General features: G+C 38.3%; 1 protein-coding gene across 15 annotated transcripts in view; it reads left to right on the forward strand.

Annotated features, from left to right (window-relative positions):
* PBRM1 (polybromo 1) overlaps positions 1-18609 on the forward strand; it is a 101869-nt gene that overhangs the window by 31593 nt on the left and 51667 nt on the right. For 9 of the 15 annotated variants that reach the window (XM_060161609.1, XM_060161610.1, XM_060161604.1 and 6 more), the window contains exons 12-17: positions 5185-5398; positions 7788-7929; positions 8448-8545; positions 10647-10691; positions 14360-14636; positions 17128-17233. In XM_060161609.1, the coding sequence (XP_060017592.1) occupies positions 5185-5398; positions 7788-7929; positions 8448-8545; positions 10647-10691; positions 14360-14636; positions 17128-17233 (882 nt within the window). The remainder of the gene's footprint in view (positions 1-5184; positions 5399-7787; positions 7930-8447; positions 8546-10646; positions 10692-14359; positions 14637-17127; positions 17234-18609) is intronic. The other 6 variants (XM_060161606.1, XM_060161612.1, XM_060161613.1 and 3 more) reach the window with 1 other exon arrangement.

The raw sequence follows: 18609 nt of genomic DNA on the forward strand, positions 1-18609 counted from the left end.
GTGAAAATAGCAAAGAAAGGATAACTCATGATCTTGGAGCAACAAGAAGGAGCTGATGGAAAGAAGGCAAAAGAATTCAAAGTGTGGCCTGGCTTCTTGAGGTGATTTGTTTTAGAGGCAAACCACACTGCATGTCCCTAAGCGGGTGGAGAAGGAGGTGGAGAAGAGCACCCATCCACAGTCACTATAAGAAGAGGAACGAAGTGAGCAATAGAAAAAGAAAAAACAGATAAAGCTTACAGTCTTCTCCCACCAACACAAAATAAGGCAAGAAGGCAAAAGGCAACATAGAAAAAGTGGGATAAATAGAAACAACTCCAAAAATTATATCAGAAATCAGTGTTAGTGGCCTAAATTTTCCAATTAAGACAGTTCCAGATTGTATATTTAAAAAATCAGATTATATGCTAGTTACAAGAGATACATCTTCAATATAAAACTGTGTACTGGAAAGTTGAATGTCAAAGGATGGAAAAAGATATACCTGGCAAATAATAACCAAAGGGTAGTTATGTTGATTTCTCTTAAAATGGACTTTCAAACAATGCATTTCCAAAGATAAAATGGATTCACCTCATAATGATAAAAGGTTTATTGTATGAGGAAGATAAATTATAAAAGGGCTCAAAATACATGAAACAAACAGATGGAACTTCTTGGAGAAAGTGAAAACATTGCCCTTAGAGTGGGAGCCTGCTTCTCTTAATTGCTAGATAAACAGCCAAAACAGTGAAGACAGAAGACATGAATACACTTCCTCACAAGTGTATTTGTTCCCTATTGCTGCTAAAACAAAACAAATTACCACAAACTTAACTGGCTTAAGACCACACAAATTTATTCTCTTCAGTTCTGGATGTCAGAAGTCTAAAATCAGGTTGTTGGCAGGCTAGTGTTCCTTCTGGAGGCTTTAGGGGATAATACACTTCCTTGCCTTTTCCAGTTTCTAGAGCTACCTGTATTCCACGGCCCTTTCCTCTCCATTCAGGACGCAGCACTCCAGTCTGCATCTGTCACCCCGTCTCCTTCCTCCTTTGGCCTTCTTGCCTGCCTTTCGTAAAGACCCTTGTGATTATGTTTAGTGCCCAGAGATTAATCCAGGATAATCTCCCACACTCAAAATTCCTCTCAATCATATCTGCAAAGTTTCTTTTGCCATATAAGGTAATATTCACAGGTTCTGTGGATTAGGACATGGTTGTATGTGGGGACCTATCGTTCAGCCTACCACAACAAGATGGTTATAACAGGCAAGTATTCTACAATTAGAGAATACATGTTCTTCCCTGGTTCACATGGAATATTACAAAAATTGACCATGTACTTAGCCATGAAACAAATTTCAACAAATTTGAAAGATCGGGTATTATAGAGACCATGTTTCTGAGCACAATGCAGCTATGATAGCAACTAATAATGAAAAGATATTAATTTTTTTTAATAGGTATTTATTTATTTTGGCTGCTCTGGGTCTTAGTTGCAGCACACGGATTTTCGCTACAGCATGCAGGCTCTTAATTGTGGGATGCAGGCTCTTAGTTGTGGCCTGCATGCATGCTAGTTCCCTGACCAGGGGTCGAACCCGGGCCCCTGCATTGGAAGCACAGAGTCTTACCGACTGGACCACCAGGGAAGTCCCAAAGATACAATTTTTAAAAGGAGTAATTATAATAGAAGTTTAATTACTTGAAACTGAACAATAACAATGAAAATAATGCGTATCAAAACAGTGGAGGTGCAGTTACAGTGATACTTCAGAAGGAAATTTACAGGTCTGACTGCTTCTGTTTAGAAAGAAAAGCAGCTGAAAGTCAGTGAACTAATAAGTATCCAACATAAGTAAATAATAAGAAGAGCAGAGATGTTAGAAAAAAGAAGATAAAGAGCAGAAGTTAATTCATTAGAAAGGAAATCTATAATGGAAAAGATCAATAAAGTCCAAGTTTTTCTGTTACAGCAGTTAATAAAATAGGTAAATCTGTAGTGAGATTATCAAGAAACAGAAGGCACAAACAAAAAATATTAGGGGAAAGGGGGAGCATACAGAGAATAAAAAAAGAATGTAAGAACAGCATAATGCAAACAAATTTGAAAATTTAGATGAATGGATAAATTCCTAGAAAATGATAAATGCCTAAAAACTGATTCAAGAATAAAAAGGCTGATTAGTTATATCACCATTAAAGAAATTAAATTACTACTTACAAATATTCCTGCATAGAAAACACCAGGCCAGACATTCAAGGAACAGAATTATACATAAACCCCAGCAGTGAATAAAAAAGAGCTCCCCAATTCATTCTTTTTTTTTTTTTTTTTTTTTTTTTTTTGCGGTACGCAGGCCTCTCACTGTTGTGGCCTCTCCCGTTGCAGAGCACAGGCTCTGGACGCGCAGGCTCAGCGGCCATGGCTCACAGGCCCAGCCACTCCACGGCATGTGGGATCTTCCCAGACCGGGGCACGAACCCGTGTCCCCTGCATCGGCAGGCGGACTCTCAACCACTGCGCCACCAGGGAAGCCCCTCCCAATTCATTCTTTGAATCTGATATAAAACCAAAACTAAACAAAATATAAACACACTGTATCTAGCAGTATATATGAAAGATAATACATGATAACACAATTGGGTTTATTCCAGGAATAAATGTAATGTAATGTGAATGTAATGTTAGTTCAACATTAGAAAAAAGTATTATTCACTACATTGGTAGATTAAAGGAGCAAAACCGTACTATTGGCTTAGCAAATGCATTTGATTAATGCTTCAGTTCCCATTCATGATAAAAGCTTAGCAAACTAAGAATAGAAGGGGATCTTTCCTAACTTGATACAGGGCACCTCCATTTTCATTGGAGAAGTATTTGTAGCATTCCCCCTACCATAAGAAACAAAGTTAAGAGTGTTGTTACCTCTTGGTCAAAGTACTAGCCAGCATACACTGATAACAGTGAAGTTATAAGGATCAGAAAAGAAGGATTTATAAGGATTGCAGTTGATAGATTATTTTTTGAGTTTTCTAGTTAAAAAACTACAGACGGGGCTTCCCTGGTGGCGCAATGGTTGAGAATCTGCCTGCCAATGCAGGGGACACGGGTTCGAGCCCTGGTCTGGGAAGATCCCACATGCCACAGAGCAACTAGACCCGTGAGCCACAACTACTGAGCCTGCGCGTCTGGAGCCTATGCTCCACAACAAGAGAGGCCGCAACAGTGAGAGGCCCGCGCACCGCGATGAAGAGTGGCCCCTGCTCGCCGCAACTAGAGAAAGCCCTCGCACAGAAACGAAGACCCAACACAGCCAAAAATAATAAATAAAAATTTAAAAAAATACTACAGGGGCTTCCCTGGTGGCGCAGTGGTTGGGAGTCCGCCTGCCGATGCAGGGGACATGGGTTCGTGCCCCGGTCCGGGAGGATCCCACATGCCGCGGAGCGGCTGGGCCCGTGAGCAATGGCCGCTGAGCCTGCGTGTCTGGAGCCTGTGCTCCACAACGGGAGAGGCCACAACAGTGAGAGGCCTGCGTACCGCCAAAAAAAAAAAAAAAAATACTACAGATAAATTATTAGAATTAATAAGAATAATAAAATGCTAATGTAAGATTATTATACAGAAATCTACTTCGGACTTCCCTGGTGGTCCAGAGGTTAAGAATCCGTCTCCCAATGTAGGAGACACAGGTTCAATCCCTGGTCCAGGAAGATCCCACATGCTGCAGGGCAACCAAGCCTGTGCGCCACAACTACTGAGCCCGTGCGCCACAACTACCTAGCCCGCGTGCTCTAGAGCCCACACGACACAACTACTAAGCCTGCACGCCACAGCTACTGAAGCCCACGTGCTCTGGGGCCCGCGTGCCGCAGCTACTGAACCCGCGTGCTGCAACTGAAGCTCGCGCGCCTAGAGCCCTGCTCCACAAGCGAAGCCACCGCAATGAGAAGCCCGCGCATCGTGATGAAGAGTAGCTCCAGCTCACCGTTACTAGAGAAAAGCCCGCGTGCAGCAACGAAGACCCAGCACAGCCACAAAAAAAAGGAGAGAAAAGAAAAAAAAATCTTCATTTCCGGAATCAGCCATAAAAAGAAAATGTAATTTTTTAAGAAGATACAGTTTATAGTAGCAATAAAACATATACCTAGGTTTAAATTCAATAAAAGATGTGCAAGAGCTTTATGAAAAGATTCTAGGTAATGGAGTCAGAAAAGACTACATAGTTTCAAATTCTGTCTTCTAGCTCCATGACTTAAATCCAAATCCCTTCTCAACTGCTCTACAGGCTAGCTGACTTTGGCCAGTCATCAGCTCCTCATACCCAGTTTTCTCATTTGGAAAAGAAATGACAATACCTGTTCTGTGTGGTGATGTTAGGATTTCCTGAGGGTGGTGCTTATCAAACTCTTAATAAATAACTAAGTACTTAATAAGTGATTATCATACTTAACATGGGAACACATAGTGATTTTGGTTATCCTGATCCCTTAAGAAAACATTTTAATCAGGTCGTTATATACTGTTTAAGAGTTCAGAGAAATAAGCAATATATTTTGTATTTCTGTAGAAGTGATTACATGTTTTGTTTTGGTGTTCTTATGATTAGCTTCTACCTGAAAATTTTCTCAATAAAGGAAAACATCATTCCTAAGGGATGCTATAGATCAGTGGGGCAAAGTCAAAGAGACTTAAAGCTAAATCACATCTGTCAGTATCAGCCCCGTCTATATTTATACTATCCTAAGCTACATGCTGTCACTTTAGTTCTGAGATCTGAGAATGGCTACTTGCTCCTTTTCTTGTCCAAGCACACATAAGCAAGGAGTCTCAGAAGATGGCAGAGAAACTATTTTGTAATCTTTTAAAGATGGTATAACTTTTACCATGTAACATTCTATTCTATTTCTGTGTAACATTTCTCTGAGTAAACATAACAATTTTACTAAGCATTACTAACAGCATCTTTATGAAGCCTAGAGACTATTCTTTTAAAACAAGTATTCTCAAACATACAGAACAGTATTCTCAAACATACATATAGCATAATCTGGAAGGTTGTTAAACGAGCTTAAAAAAATGTTTGTTTCTTCCCCTTATAAATATCTTTTTTTTTAACATCTTTATTGGAGTATAATTGCTTTACAGTGTTGTGTTAGTTTCTGCTGTCCCTTATAAATATCTTTTATGTCTTTGTAGCTGCACGTTATGAAGAAGGAGAGTCGGAAGCAGAGAGCATTACTTCATTTATGGATGTTTCAAATCCTTTTTATCAGCTTTACGACACAGTTAGGAGCTGTCGGAATAACCAAGGGCAGCTAATAGCTGAACCTTTTTTCCATTTGCCTTCAAAGAAAAAATACCCTGATTATTATCAGCAAATTAAAATGCCCATATCACTACAACAGATCAGGTAAGATATCTTCTACATTACTCAGTATAAATCTATTTTCTTGTGATTGAGCCTGCACATGTATCTTCCTTTCTAAAATGGATAAAGATAATAAAGGTAAAAATGTTTTTCACATGTCTAAAGTGTGCTTAACTATCACTCTTATGTAAAAATGAGAAATAAATTTGATTAACTACAAATGATGTTCTTTGTACTGCAGTAGTCAAGAGGCAAATAAAAGATATCCCAGCTAGGCATTTTTGTGTCAGATTATGAATTATAAAAAGTCATGCAGGGCTTCCCTGGTGGCACAGTGGTTGAGAGTCTGCCTGCCGATGCAGGGGACACGGGTTCGTGCCCCAGTCCAGGAAGATCCCACATGCCACGGAGCGGCTAGGCCCGCGAGCCATGGCCACTGAGCCTGCGCGTCCGGAGCCTGTGCTCCACAACGGGAGAGGCCACAACAGTGAGAGGCCCGCGTACCACAAAAAAAAAAAAAGTCATGCAGCTCAGAATTTAACTGTTCGTTTTCTTATAACTGTGCAAGAATTTCTCTTCTTACACCTTTTATTAATATTTTAATTACAACAGTTTATCTGCATTTAAATTTTGTATCTGTAGTTAAATCTCCAGAATAAGCATTGTCAGCTCTTAGAGAACTCATTAGCTGAAACAATACCTGAGAGATGGTTCATCATGGTTTCCCTTTTCTGTTTAGAAAATGTTAAAATGATCATTGGGAATTCAGCCAGACAAAATACTTGAACCACCACAATATCATTAACAATAGTAGGAAATAAATTAGTGTTATAAAATATTTTGTTTTGTGACTCTTACAATGTGGGTTAGGTTTTGTAGTATACCCAGATAGAGGCAAGACGCAAGTAAAATTACCTTAGATGGGCAAGGTCAGAGTAAGCTGGTGTTTAAATAATGTTTTCATGGCAGATAACTAGCTTTCCATACAGTAGGAATTAAAATCCTTGTACTTGCTGGATTCTAGGAATAAGGTTGCCTAACGTATGTTTTGTGGTTTTGCATTTGTAACGTCTGTTTTCCTTATTTGATCAGTAAAGTTTATGGTGTTTTTAATTTAATCCAAACTTCAGAGGTTTTGGACACGAGTAGGTTATAGAAAATTAGTTTATTTGGCCTTCTTAAAAATAACATGGAGGGACTTCCCTGGCGGTCCAGTGATTAAGAGTTGGCACTTCCATTGCAGGGGCACGGGTTCGAACCCTGGTTGGGGAACTAAAGATCCCACATGCCATGTGGCATGGCCAAAAAATAAAATAAAAATGAACAATAACATGGAAATTAAGGCTGCCTTTCATTAAGAAAATGGACTAGAAATTTGTTTTTTGTACTCTTTGCCTTGGAAAGGATGGTGACAGTCTTGTAGATGTTAAGAGGTTCCTTTTTAATTGATTTTTGTCCTTAGTTTCTTTTCTCCCTCAGTCTTTTAAAATTCAGTCTAATTAAGTAGATTAGTTCAAAAGAAGGCAAATCCTCAGCCAGCCCGGTCACCTGCCTGCAGCCGTCTTCCAAGTTAGACTTTTCTAACATAAGCCTTACTTTGTATAGCGACTTTATGAGAGTTGGTGTTAGTAATAGCCTTAGTGTCTGAGACAGCTATTGGAATTCTTAAGACTTAGGGTAAGTAAAAACCTCAATATTAAGCTATCGTAATTAATTACAAATGTTTGTATTGGAGGAGGAGGAGTGAAGGGACTCTGACATATCTGCCTCTCATTTATCATCTTAAGACTGCTCTTCAGGGAATTCCTCGGCGGTCCAGTGGTTAGGACTCAGGGCTTTCACTGCCGGGACCGGGTTCAATCCCTGGTTGGGGAACTAAGATCCCGCAAGCTGCACAGCGCAGCCAAAAAACAAAAAGGACCGCTCTTCATTGCCCATATGCAGCTCGCCTGGAGGTTAAATGTGTATTATTCTAAACGCTCCTTCATGGAGTTGCCAGTACTTTCTCTTTTCTTTAACCCTCATCAAGTGGAATGGCCTCTTATTTTCTAAAATGTGTAGATCACCATGATTCTTCATTAAGGTAGCTTAAAACCTCCCTGATTTTTATCTCTTCCTAGGGTTTGCATGTTAGCCACTAACAGGATTTTTGCTAATATGTTTGCTTTGTAATTGACCACCTTACTAGGTTCTCTTATTACTTCTTGTAATGTTTTATTCTTTTGGATTTTCAGTTAAATTGTCATATTGTCTAAACGGTGCTTTTGCCTCTTCACTCTGTATTTTGAAATTGTCACTTCTAGGCCTCTAATCAGTATCACTGGTAAAGATACCTTGTAGTGCTTGTCAGGATTTTTGCACTGGACTTTCAGGAAGTGTGTTTCATAATTTTCATAATGGAAGATTCTAGCCATGTGTTTGTCTTTCACAGAACAAAGCTAAAGAATCAAGAATATGAAACTTTAGATCATTTGGAGTGTGATCTGAATTTAATGTTTGAAAATGCCAAACGCTATAATGTTCCCAACTCAGCCATCTACAAGCGAGTTCTAAAACTGCAACAAGTCATGCAGGTATGATTTCTTGGTTTTGCTAAGTTGTTGTATGTATAATTGAAATAATCTTACACATTTTGAGTGTGTTTTTTTAAGATACGTGATTTCCCTCCAGCAATATCACATCATTCATTTCAGCCACAAGTACTGCTGAATATGTTTTTAAGAGTTTTCAGGACCATGTAGAGTAGAAATAATAGTTTAGACTGGTTTAGCTTTGTGAGTGGAAGAAGCAGGGATTTGTCCCTGGGGAGTAATTTTAGGGATGTCAGGAAGTTTCCCTCTAATCACAGATGATATTCTGTCATTTAGGTTTTATTTCTTTGGTTCTAGACTGTTTCTGTTATGGTAGGGTTGGTCCTAGGAGAAGGGACATCTTAAGGCTAATTAATCATTATACAGTGTCCATGAGTTTATTGAATCCTTTCGGAGAGCACACCTTGGAGTGCATCTGAGGCCATGGGTCTTTTAATATTTATATATTCTAGAAGTGTTCGGCAGAGTGAGCTTGACTCCCAGGGTCTGCTCTGTTTTAGGCAAAGAAGAAGGAGCTTGCCAGGAGAGATGACATTGAGGATGGAGACAGCATGATTTCTTCAGCAACCTCTGATACTGGTAGTGCCAAAAGAAAAAGGTAGATACTCTTCTTATAGCTGGAGACATCTTCTCAGTTTCTTTTTATTTTGTTTTAGATTTAAGTGCAGAAAAATGTTTCTTTAAGCTGTCAAGTATGAATTATCTTATAAGCTTTAACTATTTTATAACATTTAAAAATTCATTTGTAAATTGTATGATTAGTGCTTTTTTTTGTACTATATTGGCTTTAGATAACATAGATAAAAATAACTACTTATGTAGCTTGGCAAAACATGTTATTCTTTTTGCTGTCCAGGTTATTTTGTTTTAACGTGGCATTTAAGAATGCCCCTTAAATCTAATTTAGGTAACTTCTACATGGTGAATTACAAAAAAAAAAAAATCAGTACTACCACTGTAGTGAAGTAAGTCATTATTCTTACCCATTTCTTTTTCCTTGTTAATCTGATCTTTATTTGCCATTTTAAGAATGTCAGATTGTAAAATACCAAGTCATAACTTCTTGTAGTTCATAAAAGGTTAAGCTAGATATTTGGTTTTCTTTTCTTTCTAACCTTTCTGTCAACTTCCCTAACCCTTCCTTTTTCTCATGGGTTTTATGGAGGGGGGCCTTACTGTGAGATTCTGAAGCTGGACTCCTGTAAAGAATCATGCAAGACCATCTCTTGTCTGTGCCTCCCACATGGAGTTTCTCTTGCCTGATCTTTGTGGAACACCATATTCTTCTTCAGCCTTAACTGTCTCACCATCTTTGTAACAGCAGGGAGGATACCTTAAACAAGGAATAAGGTCCATCACTAATAGCAGGGCTTGACAGGTTCAAAATTGAGTGAAGAAATCATTAGTAACTATTAATACAGTTCTGTTCATGTATTAGTAGATCCACTGAGACCTGAGGATTTTAAAAGGTGGTTTAGAAAAGACAAGCTGTCTTGTCTTTCCCTATAAATAGCATTTGGGAAATTTTTTCTAGCTTTGAAAATAACTTTGCTATGCTATACCAAGGTAACTAAATTGATTGGTGTGCCCTGAGATGTGAGTCTCCTCCATTACTGGCCTATGAATTTCATCCTTCCAAGTTCTTAATTCCTTGTTATACCAGGGACAACGGAGGAAAAATGTGAAACCAGATCAGAGGCATCAAATCAAGAACATCTTTGAGTGTAATTATATAACTACTACAGCATCACCTGTGTTTTCCAGATCAGTCACCAATCAAAGATAAAAACTTCTCAGGCAAAAGAAGGTAATGGAGGCAAAAGTGATGGTACAGTTAGTGCCAACACTGAATGAAGAGAGAGATCTTAAACTAGTTGAGTGTTAAGAAAACAGTTCCAAGGACGCATTAGCCCAGGCCAGAGCCTTAAAAAAATATCTGTGGCTTGTACTTTGTGGGACAACCCAAATAGATTAAATGAAAGTTATTATTCTAAAACCTCCCATAAAAAGAAAAGCATTATGTTCTTGAAATAATAAAATCCTACTTTAGACCAAAAGACTTTTTGTGCACAGGTTTCTTAGGAAGTGTTTTGTTTAATGAAGTGAAAAATACAAGTAAGAGAAGAACAAATATAAATCATAGCTAAAGCAATAAAATAACATATCTGGGTTTGAAATACAGGCATGAGCACACATTAAGAGGTTGACAGAAGCAAGTCCTATACTTTGGACTGTGACAAAGGAAATAACATAACCAGCCTTTTAGAAGGTAGTTATGTTAAAAGGTTTTGGTAATAAGAAACAGACTTCTCCAGAATTCAGGCAAACATGACAGCCTAGTAGGTTAAGTTAAGCTTATCCAGAGAAGTCAGGGCCAAGTTTTCAAGTACCACTTGACTTGACTCCTAAGTATTGTGTATGATTCTGTCTTTGCCTTATTTTTTTCATATCAAAGATTGTGAGAAAAATTACTGCGGGTATGTTCTCTTCATTCTGGGAATGTATTCTTCTCCCCAAACCCTCTACCCAAAAATCCACCTGCTATCTTCCATGTTGAAATGTTCCAAGTATTCTTAAAACCTTTTATCCTTTGGATTGAATAATCCTCTTTTTTCTCAACCATATTTGGTTTGTACATGACCTCCAATGTTGCTTGTTTTGTTTCTCTTCACATGTAATGTTTGTTTCTGCTTTCCCAGGAACACTCTTGACAGTGAGATGTTGGGTCTCAGGAGGCTATCCAGGTGTGCAGTCCTTTTTTATGCATAAACATATTTTTTAAAGTGTAACTTTTATGGCGTGGTCAGTACTGATTAGGTGAAAACTGCAGCCTTAAGCATGTGAATAATGGTTTTTATTTGGATGCCAGTTTATTTTATGAGTAAAGAAAGCAGTACAGTTTAGAAGTGTAGTTAGTAAAATGAGAATTAGCCTAGGTATATTCAGGAGCTGTAATTTGTTGCCAGCTTTGCCAGGGGCAGTAAGCCCCCACAGCAGTCATTGTGACTGTGCTTCTGCAGCAGAGGTGGAGAGGCTGAGAATATGGTAGCATTGCCAGTGTCCAGGGGCTGGCGGGTGCTGATTGTCTTTTACAGATTGGGGGATGGTGGAGGGATTATAATCAGTGTTGACAATCCAAGTGATGTCAGTCTATGTTGGCACCATTGCGTTGGGTTACTGCTTCTTGAGCATAAATACATTCTTCAGTCTCTGATCTTGTCCATGTTTTATTTCTTTAAAAGCATCCATTCTTTTGCATGTTACTTATGATTTTTAAAAACAGCCCATAAATTGCCATGTTATGGTCCTAGTAATCATTGTGTGGTGCTTTTATTTTCACCTTTGCCATCTGGCATTCATGGAGTGTCAGTTGTTTGCAGAACACCAGACTCTGCTCACAGGTCATAAAGGAGAACGTTTAGTCATCACCTCTACCTTCCAGGAATTTATTGGCCAGGAAAAGAGGCAGGCTAAAAACAAATGAACTTATGTGTGATCTCTGTAGTAAAATAATTGTTTAAGGTACACAGTTGTATAATTGTATGGAAGTGTTGTGTGATTGCCCAAATAGCTTTAGGAAATGTGATTTCCCTATCATGCTTTTTCTTAAAAGTTAGATGTTTTAAAGTTATCTTTATGTTGCTACCATATGCAGTCCACTCTACAAAATTACTGTATTATTATCTTCTTCCTAATATTTTCCTTAAGAAAAGTTTTCTTAGATAGTAAATTTAAGGAAAAGACAATGGATTGTATTTCTTTTATATCATTCATAGTATATGGCACTGGTTCTGGGTAGTAGTAGAAGAAATAGAAATGTGGGGCATGGTGGAGTAGTGTTACAACCCCGAGCACTAGAGCCTTAACTGCCCAAGTTCAAATCCCAGTTGTTCTTATCAGCTGTGTTCTGAGCCTCATCTCAATTTCCTCATCTGAAAAAGGAGTTGATGACATTACCTGCATAGGATTGCTGTGAAGACCTGATTGCTTAGTATGTTTAAAGCCCATGGAACTGGGCCTGGATGCAGTGAATACTCACTAAATGTACTCACTCTGATTATTTTCTGCCAGTATTTCCTGCTGGCATCAAGACATGGTAGATTTCATTTTGTTTTTAGTCAGATGTTACTAGTCTGGGAAACTCCTTAAAAAGGTGAGTAAAAAAGTCCTTGAAGACTTGAAGATGAAATATAGAAAGCCTTGTAAAAGAAAGAACCTTTGGGTTTACTTAGCTTCACAGCAGGCACCACTGAAGGTCTAGGGCCAGGGAGTTAAATTAAATGCTGGGAGACTTTGAAGCCTATGAGCAGGGTTGACTTTGATTAGAGAGGCCCTTGGTAAGAGCTAAGTTTTTATCATCCACTTGCATGATAAAAGCAGTCTGGTGATTATCAGCTGATTCAAGTCTCAGTTCTGATTAGTCACTTTATGGCCTTAGGTATTCACCTGAGTCTCTAAGCCTCTGTTTTTATATCTGCAAAGTTGGGATAATAATTGTACCTGGTTCTCAGAGTTTGAAGTTTAAATGATAGTGCTTAGCACAGTCCCTGGCATGTGGTAGAAGTGTTAGCTGTAACTATAAATAGGAATCTTGTGTGTATATCCAAATACAAATACATAATAAATAATAGCTTCATAGGAAGAATAATGATAAGGACATTTGAGAAAGTGGTCAGCCACAAACTATGAAGGTTAGGACTAACACCATGGCATGAAAAATTAAAAGGAAAGATTAGATCTAGAAGCGCTATGGAGGTCCTCTAGGACTTAGTGATAAACTAAGAGAAGCAAAAAGTGACATTGATTTCAGTGTTTTAGGCTGGGTTTAAGGGTCAGGTGGTGGTCCTGGAAAATCAGGGATTCAGAGCGAAGCCCCTACTAGCTCATAATCTTCATGCAAATTAGAAAAAGCACCCATTTCTCTTGACTTTCATTTATTGGAAAATTGCTGTAATATACTGATTTTGTTAGCACAGAACCAATTATGGCCCATCTCCTGTAAACTTCTAAAACTGTATATTTATTATGTGTCTGTGACCTGAATTGACATCCCCTTAAGTGTGGCACCCTTAAATGCATAATGACAAACAACCTTGGTTTTGAACCCCCTTAAGATGTATTTTATCGAAGTATCTTCACAGGTGCTGATTAAAAAAGAATGAGTATGCCAGTTACAAGGTCTGGGATTTAATTTTATGCACCTTTCCCAAAATAGGGAAGAGTGAACAAACTTTATAGTTACTAGTCTGAGGGAGGAAGAGAGGATGAATAGAGGGGTTTAAAGAAGAATCTAAAAATCAAAGTGACATTGAAAACAGTAACCAGAAAGTATCACATAGGGAAATATGGTAGCTGTCTTTCAAAGTTACTTTCAAAAGTGTGGATATAATAAGGTTCAACATCATACTGGAAAAGGATAAAGTAAATATACCAGCCACCCAAGCTAATACAGTTATAAAAGAATATGAAGTTTAGCTCTGAGTTTTTTCTGGCAGTCAGATTAAAAGTAATGGGCCTGTGGGTCTTGGTCTCAAAGGCAATATAAGGATCTGGAAAAATGTAAACAAAATAACAAAACTGGATTAGTTCAGAGAAGATTGTTTGACCCTAATGACAAAAGTTTTGCTTGCCTTTGAGGATGGAAACCAGTTACATATCACTCTCTTGAAGTGAATGATACAAATGGAGAAAGGATACTATAAGTGTTACAAGTCCTAAAGCAATAAATTTCAGTTATTAGACCAGTTACCAAATTCTGTGATATCAAATTCAGGTTCTGAAATTTTTCTTAATAGGCTTCTTGAAGGCTAAAGTCATCTGTGTTCTAATCTCTGCTCAGATGTGGAGCTCTGTAATGTTGGAGCTTTGTCCTGCATTCCCCTTTTATTATTTACTTGCTAAAGTCCTGGACTGAGAGAGTTCTTCCTCTCACATCATCCCCTCAGGATATGCAGGTGTTCAGGAGTGGTTGTCATAGGAGATGGGACACTTCTCTTTGTGTTTGTTTGTTTGTTTAAGGGAGAACTGTTAGTAGGGAATCAGCAGTTTTATTCCACTTCTGCTCTGTTCTTAAAAAATATATTTCAGTTGATAACAGAATTTCATTTTCTTTGACATTAGACAAGATCTTTTTTCAAGCATTGCATTTCATAAATATTCGAAACACGTTTGCCTGGTGTTCTTGGGGGGTGCTCCTGCCAGAGTCAGTATGTTTTAACTATTTTGAAAATTTTCCTAATATTTGCTTATAGCTTCCAGCATGTTTACTGTGTTTGTGCCATACATAATCAATACATTATAATCATGAAGCACCTGCCCACAAGATTAATTTGTTTTATTTCGTGTTCATCCTTGTATCAAGAAAACTGAACCTGTTCTCATTTTCCCCCTTTTCTCCCTTCCCCCTCAACAGTAAAAAGAACATTCGAAAGCAGCGAATGAAAATCTTGTTCAATGTTGTTCTTGAAGCTCGTGAGCCAGGTTCAGGCAGAAGACTTTGTGATCTATTTATGGTTAAACCATCCAAAAAGGACTATCCTGATTATTATAAAATCATCTTGGAGCCAATGGACTTGAAAATAATTGAACATAACATCCGCAATGACAAATATGCAGGGGAAGAGGGAATGATAGAAGACATGAAGCTGATGTTCCGGAATGCCAGGCACTACAACGAGGAGGGCTCCCAGGTGAGGATGTGTGGGAATCCTGGAGTAGGTACATTTTCTTTTGATCTTGAGAGACCAGGTCTAGAGGCCTAACTTAGGTTGCCCTTCTCAGTGACTAGCTTAATATTTTGTCTTTTCTTAATTATTTAAAATGGGAGGCAGGACACTGTAAAGGTTAAAAGTTTATACCCTGTACAGTTGTCCCTCAGTATCAGGGGTGGGGAGTTGGTTCCGGGACCCCTGCGGATACCAAAATCCACAGATGCTCAAGTCTCTTATATAAAATGGCATAGTACAGTCAACCCTGCGAATCCCATGGATTCCATATCCATGGATCCAGAGCGTCAAGTGTAATCTGACATTTGAATTTGAATCCTGCTCTGCCAATCCCTGTGTAAGTAACTTATCTTTTCTGAGCCTCATCTGTAAAGTGGAGATAATAGCAGTACTTGCATCAGGGTTATTATAGGATTTAAATGAGATAATATTTACAGAGCATGTAGCACAGTGCCTGGTATTCAAACACTCAAATGAAAGCCAAGGACAATAAAATCTTTCATCATAATTTTATTATTACTATCCGCAGTAGCCATACTTCTCTAAGGATAGTCCAGAAAATTGTATAATTATATAAATATCAGGGTATTCCCAGTAATGCACCTTTGAATAATTGAGTTTGTTATGAAGCATCTTGATTTTCAGTTCTTTGTCAGTAAAGCTAAGATATATTCTTCCTTTCATATTTTTTTCTATTTCATGTCCTTTACTTAATTTTTTTTTTTTTTGCGGTACTCGGGCCTCTCATTGTTGTGGCCTCTCCCGCTGCGGAGCACAGGCTCCGGACACGCAGGCTCAGTGGCCGTGACTCACGGGCCCAGCCGCTCCGCGGCATGTGGGATCTTCCCGGACCGGGGCACGAACCCGTGTCCCCTGCATCGGCAGGCGGACTCTCAACCACTGCGCCACCAGGGAAGCCCTACTTAATTTTTTAAATTGAGGTATAAGTGACATGTTTCAAGTGTACAACATAGAGATTTGATATTTATATATTGCAAAATGATCACTGCAGTAAGTCTAGTTAATAGTTAACATCCATCACCATATGTAGTTACAAATTTTTTTTCTTGTGATAAGAACTTTTGAGATCTATTTTCTTAGCAACTTTCAAATATGCAATACAGTATTATTAACTATAGTCACCATACATTACATCCCCATGACTTACTTATTTTATAACTGGAAGCTTGTACCTTTTATCTCCTTCATTCGTTTTGCCCGTCCCCCACCCCCACCTCAGGCAGCCACCAATCTGTTCTCCATATCTATGAGCTTGGGGTTTTTTTTTGGAGGGGGCTGTTTTTAGATTCCATATAAGTGAGATCATACAGTATTTGTCTTTCTCCATCTTAACTTATTTCACTTAGCATAATGCCCTCAATATTCATCCACGTTGTCTCAAATGGCAAGATTTCATTTTTTTTATGGCTGAATAATACTCCTGTGTGCGTGTGACATTTTCTTTATCCATTCATCCATTGATGGATGCTTAGATTGTTTCCTTATCTTGGCTATTGTAAATAGTGCTGCAGTGAACATGTATTGGGGTACATAGATCTTTTCTGAGTTTTCTTTATCTACTTTAAATCTCCCAGAAATAAAAGTACATTTTCAAATTGTTTATTTCCTTTCTTATACTATTACATTTCAATATAAAATGAAGTAGGCACTGAGGGTGCTTGTGATCAAAGAAATGGTTCTCTCTGTCATAGGAGTTTACACTGTCCTCAGTGTCATTGGCCAATGTGCCACTTGTCTGCCACTGATAAAGAAAAAAGCCACCCTTACGAGAGGTTGCCAAAGAAGAGAGGTCAGTTATTCCCTCAGCCCCTCTGCTCTGGGGCAGTCAGGGAGGAGAGCCTTTGTGGGGGGAGTGGGAGGAGGCAGCTGTGGGAGCAAAACAGTTGGGTGCGTAACCTTGTCCTTGGCTCTGTGTTACCACCTTTGGCCCAGTCTTCATAGAGAGAGAGCCTCAGCAGGGATTGTTGCTTTTCACAAATCAGATTCCAGGCTGTGAACGCACACTGGTGTTAAATCCCTTCTAATGTTTGAGATGGTTCTCTCCAACTATCAGATGTTTTTAATTTTTAATTTCCATTGAGCTAAGTCTGGCTACCTTGAGGGTCCAGTGCAAGAGAGATTTATGAAGAAACAACACACGTAAATATATTTCAGAACTTCTGCAAAAACTTGCAATGATTCTAGTACAGTAGTTCTCAAACTTTAGCCTGCATGGGTGTACATTAGAGTCACCTGGAAAACTTTAAACAACAAACCAGTTGAGGCTGAGGCCCACCCACCTAGGTGTGATTTTGTTGCTCTGTAGTGATCTCAGGCTTTATTTCTTTAGTTCTCAACTATCCTATGTTTTTAAAACTTCTTTATGGATGTATATTATACTTTAGTGGAAAGCTTCTTAAAAAATAATTTTAATTATATTTGTAATTAAATATAGGTGTACAATGATGCGCACATCCTGGAGAAGTTACTCAAGGATAAAAGGAAAGAGCTGGGCCCACTGCCTGATGATGATGACATGGCTTCTCCCAAACTCAAACTGAGTAAGGCAGCCTCACACTTCATTGTTCAGTTCAGTCCATCAAGGATAAATTGCTGATTTACTGAAATAATATTTAATTAATTGGTGAATATAATTGAACTTGTACTACAGCATGGAGTTTCTTGCTTCCTTTTAAGCACTGTCTTCTGTATTTTAAGTAAACATAAAAGCATGTGAGGAATAGAAGAATATAATGTCAAAGGTTTTGCTTTCTTGAATGCAGTGGACATTTTGTAAATGTTAAATAGTAAGAATAGATATTTTTTCTACATGTGATGCCTGGAAGAGTATAGTGGCAGATTTTATTCTATTTTATTTTTTTTGTATGTTTGTTTGCTGATTATTAGAATTAAAGATTAGTCCCAGTAGTTCCTCCTAGACAGAATTTGAGAGGTTAGAGATGTCTAGCCACTGTACTGTAAGTTAACTTGGCTGTCTTTTTTTTTTTTTTTTTTTTTGCGGTTCGTGGGCCTCTCACTGTCGTGGCCTCTCCCGTTGCGGAGCACAGGCTCCGGACACGCAGGCTCAGCGGCCATGTCTCACGGGCCCAGCCGCTCTCCATGGCATGTGGGATCTTCCCGGACCGGGGCACCAACCCGTGTCCCCTGCATCGGCAGGCGGACTCTCAACCACTGCGCCACCAGGGAAGCCCTTGGCTGTCTTTTGAGCGTAGTCTGTGGATGGTTGTTTGGTTGAAAACTGTGAGAGAGAAGAGAGACAGCAAAAACAATTAGTACCATTGGGCTAAAGAAGAGGTTTCTGCCTTATTTAAAATATATAAGTAAAATAAATACCAAGCAAATGACAGTGGTGGTGTCAAATATTCTTTAGAGTCGTATTTGCTGAAAAGGGAAAAAACAAACAGACCCTGATTTTTTTATATGAAATGACTGTAAACTGAATTTACAATAGCTTTGGGTATGATTTATTGCTAAGTGATCATTCCTTTTTGTCATGCCATTCATTTATCTCTTCATGGAATTGTAAAAGCACACAGAAGGTTTGCAGAAACGAAAACCTTCTAATTTATAGGGATATAATGCCTTTTAAAACTAGAATTCATTATACAAGTTGAGTTAGGAAACTAATGACAGATAGATACTTTAACAATAACTATCTAAATATATATAAATACATTTTTCTTTAAGTTCAGGGAAAGGAGATTTTAACATGCAATGTTAATTTTTTCATTTCTCAATTTTATGAAAAATTCAAAACATATATAAGTATAAAGAACAGTACAGTGAATCCCTGTATATACCTGTTACTCAGCATTTATCAAGATTCTGCCATACTTATTTCCTATCTTCCCTTTTTTCCTTCTTTTTTCTTTGTTCTGAATTATTTTAAGCCAAATCCAATCATGTGATTTTATTT

This window comes from Lagenorhynchus albirostris, chromosome 10, assembly GCF_949774975.1.
Source record: "Lagenorhynchus albirostris chromosome 10, mLagAlb1.1, whole genome shotgun sequence".
Taxonomy (NCBI): Eukaryota; Metazoa; Chordata; class Mammalia; order Artiodactyla; family Delphinidae; genus Lagenorhynchus; species Lagenorhynchus albirostris.